Raw genomic sequence first — 24,475 nt, 5'->3', positions numbered from 1 at the left:
TTAATTTATTTTTTGAATTAATTTTGTATTTTTTTTCATTGAATAACTAATTTAAAAAAAGTTATATTTAGATAGGTATTTTTTTTTACATTTACGAATGTCCCGACACATCAGTCCTAGTTAAAAGTCTCACATCAACAAAAAATCATAAGGGTAATTTTTTTATTCTGTAATTATTTTTTAGATTGTTTTTCTACTATGCATCTCTTAAACATGCGTCAAATGCCATCCATCCATCCATTCTCTGAACTGCTTCTGCTTACTATGGTTGCGGGTCAAATATTTGTTTTATTTTATATTCGTGTGTATGTATGTACGTATATTATATATATATATATATATATATATATATATATATATATATATATATATATATACAGTTTTGAGACAAATTTCATCAGGATAGTTTTAGTGGTACCCTGAAAGGCTCACAGAAGCAATCCAAAATGTTATTTTTATAATTACTTTGTATATTGCTTCTGTATTTTGCATCTCAAACATGCGTCTGTTTTTATATTAAAGTGTATTTTTTATTAGGTGGGTCGATTATTTGTCTTACTTATTTTGAAATATTGTATTGTTTCTCTACTTTGCGTTTCTCAAACGTGTCTCTAATGTTTTTTTTATTTGATCTTATATATTACCGCAGGACGTTATTACGATTCATAACATACGTAGTGCAAAAATCAATACAAAAATTGTGAGGAGCACCGCATGTTATGTACTGTACGTAAGTCAAATTTTTACGAGTGTACTTGAACGTCTCATATCAACAACTCAAAAGTGTTTTTTACCCACAGTTATTTTTATACTATTTTTATATTGTCCTTCTCCCAAACGTGCGTATAATATTTCTATAGATTATTGTATTTTTTTAGATTGGGCGGTTGAAACACAGGATGTGGGCTCGGCTTGGGTGAAAGGGGAAAGTTCGGAGGTGGCCACGTTGTTGTCTTTGTGTAAAGGAGTGGAGTTCGGTCTCACATCACTCTTCTCCCCCCCGAGTCCTTTCGAAACTCTTCCCCCCTGGGTTTCTACCCTCCCGAACCTCTCCCCTTCTACCCTTACAACCCCAACCCGTTCCCCGATCACTTTCCAGCCTACGACCCGGGTGAGTTTGTCCGCCGAGTTTTGGTTGTTTTATTTGTTTAGTTTATTTTCCCGTGTTGTTGCGTGCCGACGTAGTGGAAAGAAATCGCTTAGCATTAGCTTCTGGTGCTAGTAGGCCGCGGCGGCCACGATGAATACGCCATCGTCTCAAATGAGTTTTGCTAGCTTAGCCAATCACCGGAAACGCCAACCTTCGCGTTAATTTAAAGCCCTAATAACCTTTTAGTTTACCAATATAGTTATAAATAGCATACAATTTGACATGTATGTCATTTACTATGAAGTAAAATGTCACTATGTTGAATAAAAGATTTAAAAAAAGACGGGAGTTGGCGTGCGCTAACTAGCGTGCACATGCTCCATTCATCCCCCACAGTTCGACGAGCCTTCAAAATTCTAATCGGTTAAATGCGAATACTTTATTTCGAAATAAATGCCGAAAACATCATTGAGAGACGTTTAAGTGGTGCAGCAAATACCTCTGAACACTTGTTAAACAAGAATAGCTGTTTAGTGTTTTTTGAGATGGGGGGGGAGGGGGGCGCCGAGTTGGCACGCTGCTAATGATGACGAAACGGTTAGCCGGCAAGCAGCGCTGGCCGTATAGTCGATTTTTTCTTCTTCTTCGTTACTCATCAAACTTACATTTGAATGTACATAAACTCGATTGCATTGTCTGTGTTATCACTTTAAAGTATTTGGTTTTTACATTTCACAATCATTTGGATGCGTGTTTGTGAATATTTTGGCGTTGCGTTTCACGTCATAGCCTGTCCGAACTTCGGAAGGCCTTTTGTGTATTTTTTTCGAGATCATTGATATCAGGCTTGAGGCCCATGTGCTAGTTGGCGCTCTGTCCTCACTAGTAAGACAATTCAGTGGACCAGTAGAACAACTAAGTAAGTTTGATACTGCTTTTTTTCCAGACCGATACCAGTACGAGTATTCACCCTTGAATACTCACCGATACCACTAATACTTTTAGATACATAAAATTTCAATGATCGTAAAGACAGATAATTGTTAACAGATACATTTCTTTCTGATGCACATGATGATTCGCCAATGTTTCAAACCGCTGCCGTGAAGAACCAACTACTGGTGAGGAGGACTTACAATGTCAGATTTTTTTGCCTTAAGTATTGGTGGCTGGTATTGGCAGCCTTCATTAGTACCCAATACATAGAAGTAAGGTATCTGCTTGATACCTGGTATTATTACTCGCCCATCCCGACTGGTAACATTTTCTCCGTTACTATATGGTATTTCTGGACACTAATAGCACAGCCTTAGCATACTAGTTGTCAACGAGATCAGTTTTGCTTCACTAGTAGCATGTTGTCTTACAAGTATGCCAGAGTTGTCCTAGTGAGGGCAATCGGCATGCTAGTACATAAAGCTCATGTCAGATAGCAATGATATTGAAGAAATGCTTAAATGGCTTAAAGATTTTTGTACAATTCAAACCCCTGGTAGAATGCACAAAAAGCCTGTTTACATCTTTTTTTAATTTATTTTTTTAAATATCCAGTGACTTTTGAGCACTGTGTTACCAACTTGAAACTTGAACAACAGTTCTTGTCTTACTACAAATGTTTTGTTCACTACTAGTGGCACTTTTGAGTGACTTCACTTAGACTCTATCTGACTGACTTAGTGTACCTTACTTTGAGCAGCTAACCATTATTATCTTCACGTGTAACATATTGCGCCCCCCCCCCCCCTCTAGATCATCACTGTGATCAAAGACCCCCGTGCCCCCAAGTTCAGAAGACCCACGTACATCAGCTACAGCTATGGACTCCGGTGTGATTGAAGGAGGGCTCAATGTCACCCTTACCATCAGGCTGCTCATGCATGGCAAGGTGAAGTGTCAGCACGCAATGCCGTTTTTCACCACAATGACCCACCCCGCCGCACACTCCTCAGGGACCGATGTGATGAGTCATGTTATTGACTTGGTACTGTTGAGATCCTGATACATACAAAACCCATAGCAGTGTGTCCACACAAGGGCCATTCGTGCTATTCCTGTACAGTGGAACCTGTAAGCATTTTGTAGTGTAAACTCCAAAGTATGTACACATTAGCATATGTACTTTAATAGCAAAGGAAGGGCTGCAACGATTAATCGCTTAACTCAAATAATTAAATCTCCATCTTGAAGTTTTGCAGGGATAATTTTTCTCCATGGACTAATGTTACTGCAGACACACGCACAACACAGTGTAGAAGTGATCAAGGATAGACTGTGAAATAAATGTTTGAGTTACTCGATTGATTGATAGGATAATCGGTACGCTACTCGACTCTAAAAATATTTAATAGCCACAGCCCTTAAATGGTGTGTCATTGATCTTAAATTAATTGAGTTGCTCATTTTGTACTCGGAAGCCAGACCCTTTTCAATGTCGCACTCATTTCCATTTCTTGTATAGTTATTGTTGCACCTTGCATCATTGAACTAAACATTATAAAACCTTATTCATACACGTAATGTTTTAAAGGAGACACATGTATTTTTTTTGTGTGTAATTTAAAACCGTTCCCTGGTGTCTTCATATACATATGCAAAGGCTCATGTAACACTTGCACTCTGTCACACACTGGTTGAAATCGCTCCGTTTTGAGAGGGCAGTTCTGTCTCATGTAAATGCAGTTGTTTTTTGTTACCATGACAACCGGTGGTGGAGGTAGGGCATTGCGGCGAGGCAAGCGGGTTTTCAGTATTGCCAGTTTGCCACCTTAGCAAAGTTGTTACATTATTTAGCATTTGTTTGATGTGATGTTCGTTGAAATGAGGTCTCACTTGATCACGATTCAGGCAACGTGAGAGGTATAATTTTCACAATAATTTTGAATTCAGTGACATTTGTTTCAGAACTATTAACGTTTAAAAAATATATAAATTTCCCAAATATGTTCTGAAACATAATGTAACTGTGTTTTGTCATTTCAGGAAGTTGGCAGTATCATTGGAAAGGTAAGGCTTAACGGAACGCAATTAAATTCAAATGTTTTTGTGGCACAAAATGTTACTTTTATGTTCTGCTTTTAGAAAGGCGAATCTGTGAAGAAGATGAGAGAAGAGGTGACTTCCTTGTGTGCCCTTTCTGCGGTTTTATCATAACGCGGCGGTTTTAAATGCCAAGTGGATGTTTTTTTCACTCTCGTTCTTTTCCGTGCAGAGCGGGGCACGCATCAACATCTCTGAGGGCAACTGTCCCGAGAGGATCATCACTTTGGCCGGGCCGACCACTGCCATCTTCAAAGCCTTCTCCATGATCATTGATAAACTGGAAGAGGTGGGGGTCCAGCTCAAAGAATTGTCTGGATTTATATTCTTGCACAACCCAAATAAGAATTTCTCAACCTATTACTAAGTCAAGGCACATATTTTACATTAGAAAAATCTCATGTCACACCCCCAAACAAAAAAATGACACAAAGTATATACAGTGCTACCTTGATTTACGAGTAGGGCTGCAACGAGTACTCGAACGTTGTAATTCGAGTAGAAAAAAATGCTTGGATTTTTTTTCTACCTCGGGGATCCGCTTGTTTAACTCATTCCCTGCCTGCCCTCCATGTTTGATAAAATTGTTATATTCAGTAACTGCCTTGATCTGGATACACTGACAGATGAGGTTAGACAGAATCCCCATGAACCATGATGTTTGCAGATGACATTGTGATCTGCAGTGAAAACTGGGAGCAGGTGGAGGAACAGTTAGAAAGGTGGAGGCATGCACTGGAAAGAAGAGAATCAGAATCATCTTTATTTGCCATGTCGAAAACACACAAGGAATTTGTCTCCGGTAGTTGGAGCCACTCTAGTACGACAACAAACAGTCAATTGACAGAGAATACTTTTGAGACATAAAGACATAAAAAAAGTCATTAAGGAATAAAAGGTTGCCAGTAATGTGGTAAACCCGGTACACATTTTATTTTATTGTTTTACAATTGTGCAAAAAGATGCCGAGTCCTCTAGCAATTAGATCAGTTTGAAATGACTAATAGAAAAATAGTCTGGTGCAATGACCATTGCTTAGCAAAGGGCGCCGGGACTTCAAGAAATGTATGCAGTTTAAGGTGACTAGTAGTGCGGTAATCTGGGACAATGTCGATTGTGCAAATGTTGCAGATGCTACTCGGGCACATGAGTGGCCAGTATTGGTCAACAGCAGATATGCAAATAGTGCAGCGTGGCGAGGCTACCACAGTAAGTGCACGAGTAATGTATAATTGGCCTGACAGAAATGTGACTGCAAACTCAAGACAAAACATTGGCAGCATTTTGCAATGGAATTGGTTAGTAAACTGTTTAAGAAGTTAATGGCAAGAGGGAACAAGCTGTTGGAATGTCTGGTTGTTTTAGTTTGCATTGTTCGGATGCGCCTACCTGAGGGAAGGAGCTGGAAGAGGTGGTGACCAGGATGTGGACTGTCCAAGAGGATTTGGCATGATGAGCCGAAGTAAGACAATATATGTGCATGAATGGGAGAGGTGGAGGGGGAAGAGTGAGGCTACAGGGAGAAGAGAAAGTGAGGGTGGAGGACTTTAAATACTTAGGGTCAACAGTCCAGAGCAATGGTGAGTGGGGTAAGGAAGTGAAGAAACGAGTCCAAGCGGGTTGGAACAGGTGTAGGAAGGTGTCAGGTGTGTTACGTGACAGAAGAGTCTCTGCTAGGATGAAGGGCAAAGTTTATAAAACAGTGGTGAGGTCAGCCATGATGTACGGATTAGAGGCAGTGGCACTGAAGAGACAACAGGAAGCAGAGCTGGAGGTGGCGGAAATGAAGATGTTGAGGTTCTCTCTAGGAGTGACCAGGTTGGATAGGATTAGAAATGAACTCATCAGAGGGGTAGCCAAGTTTAGATGTTTTGGAGACAAAGTTGGAGAGAGCAAACTTCGATGCTTTGGACACGTCCAGAGAAGAGAGAGAGTATATTGGTAGAAGGGTGATGAGGATGGAACTGCCTGGCAAGAGAGCGACAGGAAGACCAAAGAGAAGGTTAATAGCTGTAGTGAGGGAAGACATGAAGGCAGATGGTGTTAGAGAGGAAAAGGCAGGAGATAGGCTTACATGGAAAAGGATAACACGCTGTGGCGACACCTAATGAGACAAGCCGAAAGGAAAAGAAGACAGTCGCTAGCTGTTAATGGCAGGAAAGCGTTAAATCGAATTTTAACGGAGCAGGTGGACTAGTGTAATGTGGTCGTGTCATCAGCGCAAGAGAACATGTTTGATTCAAGGAGTGCAAAATAAAAGGTAGTTTGCAAGCCGCCGTTAAACACAAAAGGAGAAGATGGCGATGACGTCCGAGAAGACAAATGTAAGTGTGGGATCGTTTCAGACTGAGCAGAAATAAGAACACTAGTGATGCGACGTCTCTCAAGTAATACACACACAATGCGGTGGAGAGCAAAGATGAACGTCGCATAAATCAGTGTGTTTAACGTTAATGGAATTTACTAACATGTCGTCAGCCCTCCAGAGGGCTAAGGTTTCTGTTAATTATGACTACTGTCAAATTTTTGGGCAGTTTATATGATGGTGGTAAGTAGAGCATGTGCATGACAATAACGTGACTTCATTCAGAGTGTTTGATTCTCAAGGGACAGTTTTGCTCAGTGATTTAGGTGTGTGTGTGTGTGTGTGTGTGTGTGTGTGTGTGTGAGACAAATGGCTTGTGTATCTGTGGCTACCTTTTGAGTCAAGTACTGTCGGTAGTGAAAAAAAAAATTGCGACTGGCAAAGTTTGCCGAAAAATGTATTCAGTTAATACCGCTAATTGTTCCTATCAGGGTGCCTTCATTTTCATTTTATTTTTTATTAGTGTGGTCAAAGCTCTTAAACACACAGCCACAAACCTACTGTATTATGTTGTCACATCCTAAAATGATAGCTGCTCAAGTGGCGTTGCACAACAGGCTCCTTACTGTTACGCCTTTTTACTTTTAAATTGAAATGTTTTATTTTTTGTTTGAAATTGCCTCACGGAAAATTTTCTTGAAGAAACTACTAGACTTTACACCGATTTTACCGGCCTGCTCGGTATCGGCCGATAATTAGCATTTTATGTTGATCGGCTTTAATGTCATCATTCGGCGATCCGATCAATGACGTCCGCAAAAGTCATTGACTCCCCGTCGCCATCATGCACAGTATATTTGAATCCAAAAGCTAGTTTATTTTTAGCCTTGTCGCGTGTCTTTTGACGGAGTACTGTAAATATCGGACAGCCAATAAAGTTATTTAAAAAAAAAAAAAAAACCTCATCCCGTTTTTTCCGATCATTGGGCTTTATCTTGTCAACTCATACGACCGGACACAGTTGTTACCATGGCGACGACAACAAGAGTGGATCGCGCCGACTGTATTAGAAGAACAAAATGGGGAAAACGTGTTTTGGTGGTCACCGGTGCTCAGGACAGGAGAGGACGTTTGTTTAAGGATTGCTTGAGGTATGGTCACATACTTTTAATACGATACGGCTTGCAAGCAGGCAACAAAACATTATGTAGCCTAGCAAGCTAGTGTTAGCACTAACGGTTGTACGTAAACATGCCGCTGTTCTGTCGAATCATGCTCTAAAGTTTTGGTGTGGGTGAAGTAATTTAATTACAATAAAGTGATTTAATTACAGTAAGTTTGCACCCATTATTTCTGTCATGTTGTAATATTAGTTTGACCTGACTGATTAGAATACATGATCTGACTAGAGCAGTGATTTCTAACCTTTATGGAGCCAAGGAACATATTTTACAATTGAAAAGGCACACCAACAAACAAAAATGTCACAAAAAGTGAAAAAAAACCCAAAAAAACAAAAAGTTAATTACTGTATGTACTTCCTGCCATCTAATAGAAGACCATTCATTTGTTCTGTCTGGCACTATGCCTCACTGGCATAAATAGATGAAGAAAGGTACATTTATTGTAAATATAATTTTTTGAGCAATCAAGTACTCAAGTATATACAGTAAATGAACAGGTAATTTAAATAGACACATTGCTCCATCTTGTGATCAGATTGGTTATGTTTTTTTTTTTTTTTAAACTCGCTCATCGGCCCTAAAAATCCTGATCGTGTAAAGCCTAGAAAATACAGGTAATGTAAATATGTGAATTTAAAAAATAAAACAGTTGATTATCTCAAAAAAGAAAAATAGGTCACAGTGAAATTGCTTATTTTTACTTGTGTATAAGGAAATATATAATTTATCCAAATACCTGAGTATTTGATAAAAATGTTGGTAGGATACTATAATATTAAAATATTCAATAGCTGCAGCCCTACTTACAAGTGCACTGACCTAGGAGTTTTTTTTTGTTTTAAATTACGTAACCATTTATAGGTAGGTTTTGTTTGTTTTTTTTGCTCTTGATGTGAGCCAAAATTCGGCATATGAGCAGGATTCAGATACACGAGCCACTGGAGTGAAGTGAAAAAAATGGAGCAGTCAAGGTACTGTAAATCCCTCGTATGTGGGCAACGAGGGTCATCGTTATCGAACTTTCAGCTGTTTATTGAATGGTTCAAACAGTTAAACACACTAATACAAAATGAAAACAAGCATGGAGCTGCTGTAGGCCATAACCCGCGCCCAGACGCTCACATGCAAAGTAACCAGCCAGCCGGGTGCTCCAGCCCCTAATGTCACTCACTCGGCCACGTCCTATTAAAGACACACATACAACATATGGATACTACAGTAAGTACAGTAATGGACTGTGTGTGCACCACTTCTGCGTTTGGGGTAAAGAGGCGTGGTAACTTCTGCTCACCGGGAAACGCATCATGACAACATGGGAAACGTGTTGAAACGCAAAACTGTTGATGCTGAACATAGCAGCGTTGGCTGGTGGAGCTATCACTTCGTATTTAAAAAAAAAAAAAAAAAACTTTTGATGAAATTTCCACCTCAATGTACCAAGACCAAACTATCAAATATACTTATTACACAACCCCACGTTATCACACATTTAAAGACTGTGGTCATTTTTCCGTCACATGGTGTTCCAGTAGCTTAAGTTGAAACAAACGGACAGTGAAAACTGGGCCACTGCCTCACCTTTCCAATGGAATTGCTTATTGTTGCCATGCATATGGTCCATTATATTTTGTAAAACCTGTTTTTTCTTTTTGTCTATTCGCTTGTTTTTTTAAACTGTGCTATTTTTCTTTATTGAAAACAAGAACAAAGTTGGATAGTTTCCCGCGACACACCTGATGATCTCGCATGACACAATTGGTTGGGAATCACTACGCTAAATGGACCAAACTGTGCCCCTAGGACATCAGCAGCTCGATGACAAACAGCACAGTCACCAGCAAGCCCCCAGTGACTCTCCGCATCGTGGTGCCCGCCAGCCAATGTGGCTCCCTCATTGGCAAAGGTGGCTGCAAGATTAAAGAAATCCGAGAGGTAAACGACCCGTTTTAGAAGCGAGACAAAAGCAAGTGTCTGCTTTGTAGTCTTCTTTTTCTTCTTACCCTCTCTCACCTCCCTTTGGTTTGTTGTGCTGTCAGTCAACCAGTGCTCAGGTCCAAGTGGCAGGTGACATGCTGCCCAACTCCACTGAGCGCGCCATCAGCATAGCTGGCACGCCCCAGGCTATTATCGAGTGTGTCAAGCAGATCTGTGTGGTCATGCTCGAGGTAAGTAGGAATCTCCACAAAGGAATATTTTCATTTTAGTTGAGTGAAAAAGAAAAATTATATATATATATGGAGCAATATTTATATTTACTGTATTTCCTAATTTAGTGTTTGAGGCAGTTTATCCACTCAACTGCTATTAGGCAGGAGACCTTAATTTGTGTACATTTTTATATTTAATAATATAAATTACTTATGTAAATAGTGGTTGGGTCTTTATTACAGGGGCGACCTTTATTTGTACAACCTTTTATTCAACATCAACTTTATTTGTACAAACACATTTTTCTAAAGATGTTAAACAATATATGTTAGAGATGCAGCTATACTATATTTTAGTATTTGAGTATCCTACTAAAAATTCTATCAAACGAGTATTCGGATGAAATACATTTTTGGAGGGAATTATGAATACACGAGAAAATAAGCCATTTCAGTCAATGAATGATCAATTGTTTTCTGTTTTTAGATAATCAACCGTTTTAATTTCTTAAACTCACATCGTGCATAGCAGCAAACTGTAATTTCCTGTCCAGAAACATTTTCAGTGAGGCAATTTCAAAGGCTAATAAAATTAATTTAAAACTCAGTATTTGTTGTAAGTATAAAAAAACAAGGTATTCATTAAAAAAGGCATAAACGACCTTCAATGTTGTGCAACTTCACTTGAGCAGCTAGCATTTTAGCATGTGACATAATACAGTACATTCATGGCTGTGTGTTTATGATCTTAGACCAGAATAAATAAATTAAAAGACGCCTTGAGAGGAAACACAAATATTGCCTTTGCTTAGTTTGGTACATGACCAATTTTACTCTAAAGTCCTCTCTGACCAACTTTTTTTCTCCTCTTTGCAGTCTCCCCCGAAAGGGGTCACAATTCCCTACCGACCCAAACCTTCAGGATCTCCTGTCATTTTCGCAGGCGGACAGGTACACACCATGCTCGATTGCTAGTTTTGAGATTGTTGTAAGCCCTTTGGTCCATTTGTTTCTGTACAAATCTTAAAAACAAGCTACTCTTTCCTCTGGCTTTACTTCATTTCTCTGTCATGTCCCTAAAGATGTTTCCTTTGCAAGAAATGTGGAGACTTTGGACAAGACTTAATGTTGCTGATGTTTTTATTGGCTTTAACCGACGTCCGATGCAAGGCCTGTGAAAGTTGTGTTCTCATTTGTTACAGGCGTATGCCGTACAAGGACAACACGCCATTCCACAGCCAGATGTAAGTGAAGTATCTGCCTCTGTGATTCCCCCTTCCCCACCGCAGCAATCCCACCAATTCCCCTTTCATGTCACCTTCCCTAAACTTGATGACGCCCTTCCGCCTCCTGCCCTTGAGCAAAATGGGAATTTTTGTTTTTAGATGTCGACATCGTTCATGTTATTACAGTTCCTCTAATGGTTGCTAGTTCCTTTTACTCAAGCTTAGTTACAGTTATAACTAGTTACTTTGACAGCTTTTCAAGCAGATGAATTGTACTTGTACAAACGGGTGAGCGGCGTACACATCAGTGATTCCATATAAGGCTGAAACAAGCCTTCTATTTTCTATATCTTCTTGATTTCTCCAGCCTCTTTCACACAGAGATCACATTAAATATGACAGTAAATTCAACTTGCACAATCATAAAAACTGTCAACACTAAAGGCCATGTTTTTAAGGCACATTTTAACAGAAATTGACCACTGTAGTGTTCCAGCACTATATCGCAGTTCATCGTTTCTGCCCCCGTTCGTTTACTTTTCAGCCATTTAAAGGTCCTGTATTTTGGCTATTGAGACCTCCATAGAGTGACTCTCTAACATGGACTTGGTAAAAGTGTCAAGTTAATGAAAAAAACAAAACAAAGAAACCCACGTTGGTTTTGTCATAAGAGTGTCCAGAAAAAGCCCCTTTGACAGCTACTTCTGTCGCACCCAGTTTTGTCAGCTTTGTCCATATTTGGCTTAGACTAACCCCTTTCCTCTGATTGGTTGCTTCTGTGTCAAAGACCCACCTTTGAGAGCACACGTGTTTATGTTGACAGCGCTGGCTCAGGAGTGGAGAGAGAGGCGGAGATCTTTGCTTGTGACGTAGATAAGCTCGCTAAATTTGAATGACCTGATTTTAGGCCTCTGCAGAAAAAAAGTATTAACTCGGGAATGCGTTGATGATTTTAATTCATAGTTCTCATATTTACTGAGGCACCATAGAGCCAATATAACGTCCCAAATACTTGAAAAAGTTGCTTTGGCAACATATGAGACCTTTAATTATCGGTGGGAGACCGGTAAAACACAACTCATAGGAACTGCTGTCGGCCACAGCTCACGCTCACAAGCCACCCCACCAAGCCCTGCCTCTTAAAGGCACATTTACGGAGACACTAAAATATGTACAGTATTTGTTCATTTTATGCATTATTATTATTTTTGTGTTCCCTCCTGAAAGTATGTTTTAATAAGTGTAAATATGTCGAAACCTTGTGGGGTGAGTGCCATCATCTCGTGTGACGAATCAAATGCTTTCTGGCATTCAGTTGAACTTGTGCACTGTCACACATTTTGTTTGCTGGTCCTACACACAAGGTGGATTATTGTTAGGACCATTTCTTCCCGCCCCATTCTTTGGCATTGTCATTTATCAACAGAAACAGCAGCCTTCACAAATGAAAGATTTGACGGTCTGAGACTGTTGCCAGACACATTGTAATATACAGTAGCACCGCCTAATGGACTTAAGTGGGTTACTTTTGCTTTCCTGAACTGTTGGTCGTAATTGTGGTTGATTCACACGTATATGGGTTGCTTTGACTGTCGATAACGGTCCAGCTTTTGTTTGTTAGGGTTTGTCCAGACTCTCCACGGGTCCACCAATGACCATCTGCTGCTCTGCTGCTTGCTCTGTCTCTTGCACTTTATTAAATAATCCCATGTTGACCTTGACTTTACCTTCTTTTGCCTACCTGGTTCAAATAGCCTTCCGCTTTTAATGGTCTCTAGAAGCTTCTCTTTAAATTCTATTGTCACAATGAGGGAATGTTGTTTGCTGGACACTGTAGGTATACCTACACCCAATGAGAGCTTTATCAAAATCTCTGCATTCTCAAAGGTTGGATTTGCACTCCAGGGCCAATGCCCTATTCCAGTTCAATGGAAATGATCACGTGTCTACTTCCTTGTACATTTCAAGTGACAAATGCTATATGGCTATGTTTACATTGACTGAAACCTTGAAACCGCCCGCATCCGCAGGTGCCCAAATTGCACAGGAATAACTCCGTTAGTGTCAACGTTGGGCAGTGACTATTAATACAAATATTAAACCTAGCATAGTATTTATTTGGCCTGTTCTGACTCCTCCCCAATTATTTTTAAATGATGGTAACCTCCACATTACTCCACTGGCTGCCTTCTGCAATAATTATTTTTATTTAAGGGTGGACACACCTCTAATGTAGCACATTTAGACCATGTAATTTTGATTTACGGTGGGTATTTATTTGAGCAAGTGTGGTTTTGTTGACTGTATTTGTGGTGTATTTCGTGGACATCAAGCTGGCATTGACGGCGTACATCCAGTCGGTGTGTTTATGATGCATTAGCGCATATCCAATATATATCAGATTTCTTTTTAATCCACAAAATCAATTATTTGATTACTCAATCAATGGGGTCATCACTTATAATAATCAATTCTCAAAATAGTCTATAGCTGCAGCTCTAGTTTGTTTTATTTACACTGCAATGATGCATATCCCAATTGGGACGCTAACAATCTGAATTGTGTCACTTAAACCATGCAGCGTAAAGCCAATTTTAGATCGTCATAATGGGTTTTGATTGACATCGTCAAAGAGATTAGATCACTGTTTTTCCTGTACCCTACTGAGATTTAAATCCTATTTGTATGATGTTTTGAACTGACTGATTTGTTGTTTTTGTTTCCTTCCCCTTTCCCTCTCCTTGTTTTCCCTCCAATCCTCCACCACTTCCTCCTCTCTTCCCCTTTTCACAGTCTTCCTCTGCTGCTATCTCTCCACAGCTCACCAAGCTTCATCAGCTGGCTATGCAGCAGAGCCCCTTCCCCATTGCACACAGCAACCAGGGATTCACTGGTACGTGCTGTAAAATGGGCACCCAGATCCCCCACGTGTGGCAACTTTTTGTGTTAAAATATGGTTATGTTTTTTGTAAGGGATTGACACTTCAGCTCAGACCAGTTCTAATGAGATGAAAATTCCAAACGAGGTAAGCTTTCTTTCATAGATTTTAGGGGCTGTGTTTAAATAATTCTCGCTTAAGCTCCTCCTGTTCTTCAGCTCATCGGCTGCATCATCGGCCGCCAGGGGGCTAAGATCAACGAGATCAGACAAATGTCAGGTGCCCAGATCAAGATTGCAAACCCGGTGGACGGCTCCACCGACCGACAGGTGACCATCACAGGCTCACCTGCCAGCATCAGCTTAGCAGAGTACCTCATCAACGCCAGGTCAGTACACACACCCACTTGTTAGTCAGTTGAAGTGTTAGGCATGTTTCCACCAAGCAGTAAAACTCCGGTCAGCACAGAGACATTGGGGACTAAAATTTCCACGATCAACTATGGAGAAAAAAAAAATTAGTGTTAGGGGCTGAGCCATGTCGCGATTAGAGAACATCCCCTGTAAAAAAAGGTTTAGAATTTCCAAGAGATGCCATAATATTGCGGAAAAGCACTACTTTTCTATTAAGACAGGGTTGTGGTCTGACTAAATGAGCCTCCTTCCCTCACTTCAAAATAATTCCTTTGTACCAAGATGCCAGAAGATGGGACCCAAGCAATACTTTTATATTAGATGGGGCTTTTCACCTAATAATGGAGGCTAGGTACCCCCCAAAAATCAGAACAGGTGAGTTTGTGAATATGCAGGGAAACACCAACTGTGTTTAAAAACAAACAAAACCAAAACAACTTCATGGAAATAGTGGCTCGGGGACAGTTGATTTACTCAACTGTAGATGAGGGGAGGAGTAACTTTTTACCCATTTTGTGGATGAATAATTTGGGGCTGCAACGATTAATTGAAGACCTTGAAAAAATTTGTTTCCCCAAAAATGCCGCAGCAAATTCTCTGCCTCGGAGCTTTGCAGGGATTGTTTTTCCACACGAACTTATGTTGATCCGGTCGCACGCACCGCTGTATAGAAACAAGTTGGCGCAATAGCGGTAGGAGTGCGTAAAAGGCAGAATGTCCAAAGTTTAGGATCATTCCACATTTACAAAACTTGAGTATGCCAACACAAGGTAATGTACTGATGTTAGCCTTTTTAATATGGCCGACCAGCGCTATTTAGAACATATTGAAATGACCATGCAAATGGTCAAAGATAGACTCAGCCAGCGATGCACTTTCAGTCGTTTTATTGAACAAATGGTACGAAAAAGAAAAGTAATACATTAATACATGAGCTGCTAATGGCCACAACTGACACTCATGCACACCTGCAGAATGGCTAACCTGAGCTAACAACAGCCAGGTACACTCATTCGTGGGCGCAGATGTCACTCACCAGACCAAGTCCTGCACATTCAAAGTCACAGATACTACAGTGAAGAAAATAATACATGCACCTCACATGCTCATTTTGTATTTGTATTGTTGTTTAACAATGCAAAACAAATTTTTATCCGATTGCTCCATTAATTGATACGATTTTTGGTAGAATGCTTGACTTTAACAATGTTTGAGAGCTGCTGCCCTTCTCTCAATATATCACCATCTGCTCAGTCGGCGCTGGGTACACAAGCTGTGGCGAAGTGAACTGTTCTGCTTGGTGGAAACCCGGGATGCCGCTATTATTATTCACTCAAGTGCAGATCGCTCTTGACTGCTGTCCAACGAAAAGCATGCATCTAAATTTAGAGTTAAGACTTTTCTTTTTTACATAAAACTTTAATTGAATAATTCATTTAAATATATATTATATTACAATATGAATATATAAATAACTAATGTATTTCATAATATAAAAAAATCTTTTTTTTTTTTTAAGAAAATCCACAAATTTGGATTTACATGCATTTCATTGGACAACAATGTACTACCATGCTCAGCTCTCTATTGGCCGACAGCCTTGTTTTGGTCAACATGACATGCTCGCGTTTTGCGGTCCCCCCTTCCCCCAAAGAAAGAAAAAAAAAAAAGCATCCCCTTCCGCCGCCATTTGCCCACAGATAAGCCTACCCTGTGACCCATCCCGACTGTGTTGTCCCTCTTTCTCTCTCCTTGTCTCTTTTTCTACAGTGTAGAGTCCTCTAAACCTCCTCCTCCTCCTCCCTCCTCATCCTCTTCTTCCTCCTCCTTGAACCCCGAACCGAGCAGCCCGTGCCCTTCCTCCACCTCTACTACCACTGCTACTACTACTAGCACCTCCTCTGCTTCCTCCTCCTGTGTGGTGCCCCCCTCAGCCTCCATCCCTCTGTCCTTGTTGCCTCCTGGGCCTCCTCCTCCTTCTTCCTCCACTTCCACCACCACCACCTCCTCCTCCGACCCCTCTCCTGCCTGTGTGTCCAGTCTCCTCACACTCAAGCCCTTGCCTCTGCTGGCCCTCCATGTTGTCAGCGGGGCCGCCAACCCCGAGCCCAAAATGGCCCCCGAGCTGGGCTCCAAGTCCAAGCGGCGACGGCTCTCCCCTTACTAACGCATCCAATACCTACACCTGCTTTGGCCACGCGCACTAAACACACACACAAAATACACACACCACTTTGCAAAATTTCCGGTAAGTTTAAGGTAAATTTCCATGGAAAGGTAAGATGGGAAATTTTGGAATTAACTGTATGGAGAGTCATTTAATGGAATGATATCTTTCAAGGTTAAATATAAACATTTACTTTTGTCATAAGAAGACATGTGCAAAATAATGCAATTAAAAAGCATGACATTTCAACTGATTTGTATGATAAGGTCACGTTTTAAATATTTAATTGAACAATCAATTCTTCTGTTGAAGAACAAAAACCATAAGGAACAAAACCATGCTGCTATACTGTTTATATTTAGTATACTGATTTTATTCAGTGTCTAGCAGAGATGGACTTGTATGCACTGTGCTGTTTTGTCGTGTAAATTTAATTTTTTTGGGGTCTACCTGCCCAGGAGCAACATATGCAAATTGGCTTACGCTGGTTGAGTACAGAAGTGGGTAAGAGTAATTTAGAATGATATGACTCATAATGTTTTGAGTAAATATTCAGTGAAAAAACTAGAAGTGGTCTGGAACTTCTGAAAGAGAGAGAGAGAGAGAGATATATATCTCTCTCTCTCTCTCTCAGCACATGAATGTCCAATAGGAAAAAATATATAAAATTAGTAATGTGCAAATTCAGATATTCTCAACTATATCACTAACTTAAAATTTATTTATTTTTTTAAATTATAAAATAACATTCATTATAGGCCTTTTCACACTGTACTTTTGACAACGCGCGGCGTCGACGTTCCCATTCATTGTGTATGCGCTGACGGGGCGGTACCACAGAATGTTGCGGCAAGTGCAGAGGGCGACTGAAGCGACGCGCCCTCAAATGGAATTTTTTTTTTATTCTGGAGCGTCGTCACGGCGACGTCACACAGCGCCTCCAATATGAAGAGGGGCTGGCGGAGTGATTTCTATGAACGGCAAGGGGAAAATGGGAGGAAGTCCTAATTCTCACTATTCCGAGTCGTCCCTGCGAAAGGCTTAAAAACTGCTCAGCATAAAATACACCTCGCGAAGCGCTCCTCGTGGAACTATAGCTCCCGAACGTGCTTAATTTACAGATCATACCGTGAAATTAGTGTAGGATGTACCCATTCCCCCCCCTTTTTTTTTTCCCCGCGTGACATCCTTCTCATTAACATAAGCAAAGCCAGGGCCTTCTGTTGCAATTATGAAACATTCATATTGCTGAGTTCTTCCTTGTGGGCTGCTGTGTCAGGACTTTTAAATTTGAGCACGGTTGGCACTTGCCGCACCTGAGTGCTGTTGTCCTTGTGCGCTGCCACGCGGAAATTTGGCACTGAGCAAGTGCGGTGTGAAAAGGCCACAAGTAATGGTCTTAAATTAACTTTACTTGCTGTCATGTGACAGTCCGGCTCCATTTGATTGGTGAAAAAGAGTCATGTGACAGAGCATGAGGCAGAAGTCTCTGATAAACCAAAACAAATGGATAATGCAAACAAAAACCGATACAAATAAAAGTAGCTACTAGCGAGCGGAATGGCGCTCATTGTATTGGAGTAAAAGTAGCATTTATTAAGGAAACAATTACTCAAGTAAAATGAAAGGGTGTTGCATTACAACTACTCTGGCAGGTACAATGTAACTGGTTAAATATTAGCCACGGCCCTGACCCAATCCATTTGAAACTTAAAAATGCTCCCCAATCCAAAAATACCAACAAAGTCACATTGAAAACGTGAATTGAAAAAAAAAAAAAAAAAAAAAAAGCCCCTCTTCCTCCCCAAAAAGTCCCCTTCAACATGTCAAAAACAAAAAAAAATCAAGCATTGGCTCTTCATTTTTGCGAAACCCTTCAAGTCAATGGGCTCGTCATAATCAACTGTACTTGCATGAAATCTTATTCTAGTCAGGATTATCCTCAAATATATTTCCCCAACTATATTTAAATTTGCTATTAAGAGCTAACCTTCAATTTAGTTAATTCCTGGATTCCCAAAAATTCCCATGGAAAGTTTACAACTTTGAAAATTCCCAGAATTTTGCAACCCTGCACGCACGCACACACACACACACGCACGCACGCAGTTTGCCATATTTACTCTATTGCCTGTCAAGTGTGCTGATTATTTCCATTCTAAGTGACTTTTGCATGCAGAGCGGATGCGTCCGCTGAAGCCTCTTTTCCTCTTTGTGTGTGTAAGCTGTGCTCAGGTAACGGCTCTTTCTCCCAAGATGATGTCACACGCGCGCTAGTGATTTATTTAGGTGTCACCACAGCGACAGCGAGTGCTATTTGTTCATAAAGGAGCTTTAGTCTGCGCTCAGGTATACACAACATTAATTCAAATTGAGCTTTGACTTTTTTGGGGAGGATTAGGGGGGAGGTCACTGGATGTTTCTGTGATGCTTATTTCATTCATTATTTCAAATAGTCTGTATTCCTCAACATTAGTCCACTGACTCCCATTGGCCACTTTCTCTAGGGGTCTATGCACCCGAGACATTGTGTAGGTACATCTGTCTGTATGTCATTGATTGGCAGCATATTTTTATGTTTTGTTTTGTGGGTGGTTAAGCCTGGTTTCATGGGAGTTGGCCCAGTGTTGCACTGATGTATCAGGAAAAGTGCTGAGTGCCCCCTGCATGTCTAACTTGGAACTAAACATTGATTTTGACCATTATCTGCCTTTTCTGTTTCTGCAAATAACTTAAAAATGACGACAATTGAGTTAGCCCACTGTAGTTCCGAATGGGTCAGATGTACTTAAACCACTGTAAAAGGGGACTAAATAAAAGTAAAATGACGTAAATCTGCTCCCTCTTTGAAGATGCCAGACAAACACATATTCTATAAGAAATAATGTAGAAATGAATTCATCTGTAAAGTACCATGATTGTGTTGGGTAACATTTTAAAACATTGTCATGTGTAAAAAATGTAAAGGAAGCAAGCCACTTTCTATTAAAACTACAAAAAAGTAAAATTATGAACCTTTTGTTGATGCCTGACGCATCAACAAAAGGAATGAACAGGAAGGTTGTGTTCTAATGTATTTACAGTATTGTACAGCCGTACCTTAAGAGTTTAATTCATTCCTTCACCACAATTGTAATGTAAAGCATTAGGGCTCCAACTAACGATTATTTTAATAATCGATTAATCTGTTGATTTGTATTTATTTATTTATCCCTCCCGATTAATCATCGATGAATCAAACTTTATTTAATAAAAACCAGGACATTATTTCAAATTGACAGTGCAGAAAATGCACAAAAATTGTTTATGGTTCAGTTACCGGCTTGGTCAGAAAAAAGGCAAAAATATTCATCGTTGCTTTCCAAAGTAAAAGCACATGTATGCAAACTTATTTTGATTAAACACAAAGATAATTTGTCTGCAAACATGGACTACAGAAATCTGTACCAGTATGGCCTTGACATGCTGGCAGTGTTTTACAAATGTTTTTTTTCACCGCGTACTCGTTTCAACTTTTAAATAGTTGGTGCACCTGCCCTCAATAAAATGTCAAAACAAAGCCAGACGTCAGTTTGTTGCTTTTAAAACTTCTTCAGCCATGCACTTCCTTCAACATCTTGACATGTTTGGGGCCGCCCTCTCCCCAAATGAAGCGTTAATGACTTTTATGGATGTTCTTTATTAATTTGAAAAAATTAAAATAAACCTGGCCCTACCCCTTTCTAAACATGATCATATAGATGTTTTGTGTGTGGAAGGGGGGCAGGGCATTTTAATACATCACTTAAACACGCTGCCTTTTTCCCCACAACAAATCTCTTCATCTCGACAGTTAGCGCACACCCCCTTTCCAAGCATGATCATGGAGAGTTAATAAGGACAATTTAAGGAGTTGTATTTTTAAATTTTGCGGGGAAAAAATAACTATTTTTTTTTTTTTTTTTTTTTTTTTAAAACCCACGTCGACTTTACTCACTGACAGATGTTCCCAAACTTTTTTCACCACGTACACTTTTCAACATCCTGAGATATTTGACTCACCCCTTTCCATACATACATACATGATCATGTGGATTAATTTTTTTTGTTAAACAAAAAAAAGAAATCCACATCACCTTAACACAGTGACGGTCTTTTGCAAAGTCTTCACCGTGCACCTCACTACAATTATGATGACTTAAAAAGACATTTCATGGAGTTTTTATATCCGGAAAAACTAACACTTTCTTATTCCATATCACCTTTACACACTGACAATCTTTTGCAACCCACACACGCACCCCTTCATTCCGACAGTTTGGCGCACCCAGTCCCCAAATCAAATGTTATCTCACACCACCTACACACTTATTTGGCGTAATTTAATGTCTGCCCGAGGGAGAATCCCCGCGCTACGTTCACTACTGGAATTTGTGGCAAAAAATCCTGATGGGATTAAAAGTGGTGTTGATCTCCAACCATGCATTGTATGTGTTTGTGTATTTGTCCCGCTCCAGGCTTTCCTCTGAGGCTACCGGACTGGCAGCCAACTGATGAGACTTGCAGTCTGCACTACATCTCACGACCACCAACAACAAAGAAAAGCTATATTACACCTATATAACATCTTCCTTCCTATGTTAGCGTCACTTCATCCACAGCCTCCTGGACTATTTATTTTTTGTTTTAGTCCACCCATGAACTAGGATTTTAATGCCCTGTTTTTTGGGAGATGAGGTTTTAAATCAGTTGAAATTTATTTTTTGTTTTTTTAAACAAATATATTTTTGTCTTGAAACCTTTTTCCAGCTTCCATGTTTCAGTGCAGCAGCAGAGGAAGATTTAGATTTAGTTGTGGACAGCGTAGGTTTCTTTGGGAAAAAAAAGACACAAATAAAGGATCAAAAAGAAGAATAGAGTCACTCTTTTATTCCCCTAAAAATTTATTTTGTTACACGTCAGAGAGTAGTTTTACACACGCACACATGGTCACTAATGCATCATAGGCATATTCCCTTTTTTGTCATTCCCCTCCTTGGGATGATTTTGTTTTTTTTGCCGGGCTGGGAGTTTTTATTTTAATTATTTTTTTGCCTTTGGGGTTTTTTGAGGGGGAAAGCTTTTTTTCTTGTAAAAACTGCTCTATAGTCAAAAAAATGTAAAAGTTGGAATATTTGTTTTAAATTGACTTTTTTTTTTTTTTTTTTTTTTTTTAAATTTTTTTTTTTACTACCAAAGGAAGGCCACTCGCAACACGTGTATGATGAGGCTGTTAAGAAGAAATCAAAATGAAGACAAAGAAGGGGTTGTGAGCTAACACTAGTTTCCTGCTCTTTGCTTTTCTCAGTTATTGATTTTTATGATGATTATTTGCAGGAAAAAGGACATTTGTCCACGTTTTTCTTTTTCTGAGACTGTAGATCTTGGGTGCCACAAATTTGTTTAAAAAAAAAATAAAGATGTGAAATGCTCTAAACACACCCCCTCGGCTTCTTGTCCTTTGTAATCAATATCAAATACTAAATTTAGTCATCTTTCTGGTACTCAGGACGGTCGGCACTGTAGTCCACCTCGGTCTTCCAGTCTTGTAGTATTTACACAGTCGATGCATTAAAGGGCGCTGTCGCTTTTGGACTTTTTTTATTGTTGTAATTTTTTTTTTTGGCGTACTGCATAAGTTCTACCTGTCAAACTATGACGGTCAGACAGATGTGAGTCAAACTGACCCATTTAGTGTGTGTGTGTGTGTGGATATGCATGTGCTTTATTTACTGCGCTCCAGAGAACACCAGGTATTAAAGTGATTTGGTTTAATTTTATAATTGCGTATTTCCAGTTTTTTTTATGATATTGATTTATTTATATATTTTCTCCACATATATTTTTTGTAGCTCCACTACAGTGTGTGTGTATAGTGAGAGAGAGAGAGAGAGAGAGAGAGAGAGTGAAATGAAAAAAATCAATACACCCTACCAATTGCAAATCCAATTATGTTTGAAATATGGATTTATAACAGAAGTGTTTGAGTTCATATACATGCTAGGAAAATGGTGATTTCTGGAAGAAACAATTCTGTTCCAAACAATTTATTTAATTATTAAAATATCTAATTTTGAAATTAAAGCTTAACTTCATTTAAATTATGAATTCTAATTTTAAAATTCATTGTCAAATGATACAATTACAGTGGGTACGGAAAGTATTAAGACCCCCTTAAATTTTTCACTCTGTTATATTGCAGCCATTTGCTAAAATCATTTGTTTTTTTCTCTCTCATTAATGGACACACAGCATCCCATATTAACAGAAAAAAAGAGAATTGAGAATCTTTGCAGATATATTAAAAAAGAAAATTAATATCACACTGCGATAAGTAGCCAGGCCCTTTGCTCTGTATTTAGTAGAAGCACCCTTTTGAGCTAATACAGCCATGAGTCTTTTTGGGAATGATACAACAAGGTTTTCACACCTGGATTTGGGTTCCTCCTTGCAGATCCTCTCCAATTCTGTCAGGTTACATAGTGAATGTCGGAGGACAGGCATTTTCAGGTCTCTCCAGAGATGCTCAATTGGGTTTAAGTCAGGGCTGTGGCTTGGCCATTCAAGAACAGTCCAGTCACGGAGTTGTTCTGAAGCCACGCATTCGTTATTTTTGCGCCATTGTCTTTTTGGAAGATGAACTTTTGGCCCAGTCTGTGGTCCTGAGCACTCTGGAGAAGGTTTTCATCCAGGATATCCCTGTACTTGGCCGCATTCATCTTTTATTCGATTGGCATCCAGTCTCCCTGTCCCTGCAGCTGGAAAACACCCCCACAGCATGATGCTGTCACCACCATGCTTCATACTTGGGACTGTATTGGACCGGTGATGAGCAGTGCCTAGTTTTCGCCACACATGCCACTTAGTTACAACAATTTCTATCTCGGTCTCATCAGACCAGAGAATCTTATTTCTTACCATCTTGGAGTCCTTCAGGTGTTTTTCTTTTTAGCAAACTCCATGTGGGCTTTCATGTGTCTTGAACTGAGGAGAGGCTTCCGTCGGGCCACTCTGCCATAAAGCCCAGACTGGTGGAGGGCTGCAGCGATGGTTGACTTTCTAGAACTTTCTCCCATCTCCCGACTGCATCTCTGGAGCTCAGCCACACTGATCTCTGGGTTCTTCTTTACCTCTCTCACCAAGGCTCTCCTCCCCCGATTGCTCAGTTTGGAAGGACGGTCAGCTCTAGGAAGGGTTCTGGTCGTCCCCCTTAGGAACCTTAAATTCAGCAGAATATTTTTTGTAACCTTGGCCATAACCTTGCCACAATTCTGTCTCTGAGCTCTTCAGGCAGTTCCTTTGACCTCATGATTCTCATTTGCTCTGACAGGCACTGTGAGCTGTAAGGTCTTGTAGAGACAGGTGTGTGGCTTTTTCTAATAAAGTCCAATCAGTATAATTAAACAGCTGGACTCCCATGAAGGTGTAGAACCATCTCAAGGATGGTGAGAAGAAATGGACAGTGTGAGTGTCACAGCAAATGCTTTGAATACTTATGGCTGTGTGAGATTTCAGTTTTTCTTTTTTAATAAATCTGCAAAAATGTCAACAATTCCATTTTTTTCTGTCAATATGGGGTGGTGTGTGTGTACATTAATGAGGGATTTTTTAAAAATAATTTTAGCAAATGGCTGCAATATAACAACGAATGACAAATTTAAGTGGGTCTGAATACTTTCTGTACCCACTGGAAGTCATACATGTTTAAAAATACAATTAAAAATTCAACAACATATATAGATCAAAAACTGACAAATGAGCAGGATTCTGTGTCGTATTTTTTAAGCCATTAAACTGAATAAAATTGTTTTACAAAAATATGGAAGTTTCAAGCCTAACTTTTCATTATAATAAAAAGAGTTGTTTTACAACTGATAATTGAGTAACCCAGATATTATTTTTGGATGATCAGGAATAAAAATGTATACCTCATTTGCTAAAAATCTGCCATCTTTATTGTATCCATTCAATGGTCCTTCCTTACAAAACTGCCACCTAAACCATAGATAT

General features: G+C 39.7%; 2 protein-coding genes across 6 annotated transcripts in view; one reads left to right on the top strand and one right to left on the bottom strand.

Annotated features, from left to right (window-relative positions):
* Positions 1–915: 915 nt before the first annotated feature.
* LOC133409088 (poly(rC)-binding protein 2-like) lies at positions 916–21,906 on the top strand. 3 transcript variants are annotated; one of them, XM_061688652.1, is made up of 13 exons: positions 916–1,111; positions 2,840–2,975; positions 4,070–4,093; positions 4,169–4,201; positions 4,299–4,415; positions 9,416–9,547; positions 9,652–9,780; positions 10,639–10,713; positions 10,965–11,006; positions 13,809–13,881; positions 13,962–14,014; positions 14,086–14,255; positions 20,944–21,906. In XM_061688652.1, the coding sequence occupies exons 2-13, from the start codon at positions 2,907–2,909 to the stop codon at positions 20,978–20,980; spliced, it is 954 nt and encodes a 317-aa protein (XP_061544636.1). In that variant the 5' UTR covers positions 916–1,111; positions 2,840–2,906; the 3' UTR covers positions 20,981–21,906. The 3 variants fall into 3 exon arrangements, with proteins under 3 accessions (XP_061544636.1, XP_061544637.1, XP_061544635.1); XM_061688651.1 differs by having other exon boundaries at positions 917–1,111; positions 13,782–13,881; XM_061688653.1 differs by lacking the exon at positions 10,965–11,006 and having other exon boundaries at positions 13,782–13,881.
* The window catches only part of LOC133409086 (mitogen-activated protein kinase kinase kinase 12-like), a 34,082-nt gene continuing 30,593 nt past the window's right edge, over positions 20,987–24,475 (bottom strand). The window contains exons 15-16 of one of the 3 annotated variants that reach the window (XR_009769363.1): positions 23,384–23,683; positions 20,987–23,304 (exon numbers count right to left, since the gene is read on the bottom strand). The gene's annotated coding sequence lies outside the window, so the exon portion shown is untranslated. Of the gene's footprint in view, positions 23,684–24,475 lie in introns of all 3 variants that reach the window. The other 2 variants (XR_009769364.1, XM_061688648.1) reach the window with 2 other exon arrangements.

The sequence above is a fragment of the Phycodurus eques genome, chromosome 10 (assembly GCF_024500275.1).
Source record: "Phycodurus eques isolate BA_2022a chromosome 10, UOR_Pequ_1.1, whole genome shotgun sequence".
Taxonomy (NCBI): Eukaryota; Metazoa; Chordata; class Actinopteri; order Syngnathiformes; family Syngnathidae; genus Phycodurus; species Phycodurus eques.
This window is presented reverse-complemented; position numbering and strand designations above follow the sequence as displayed.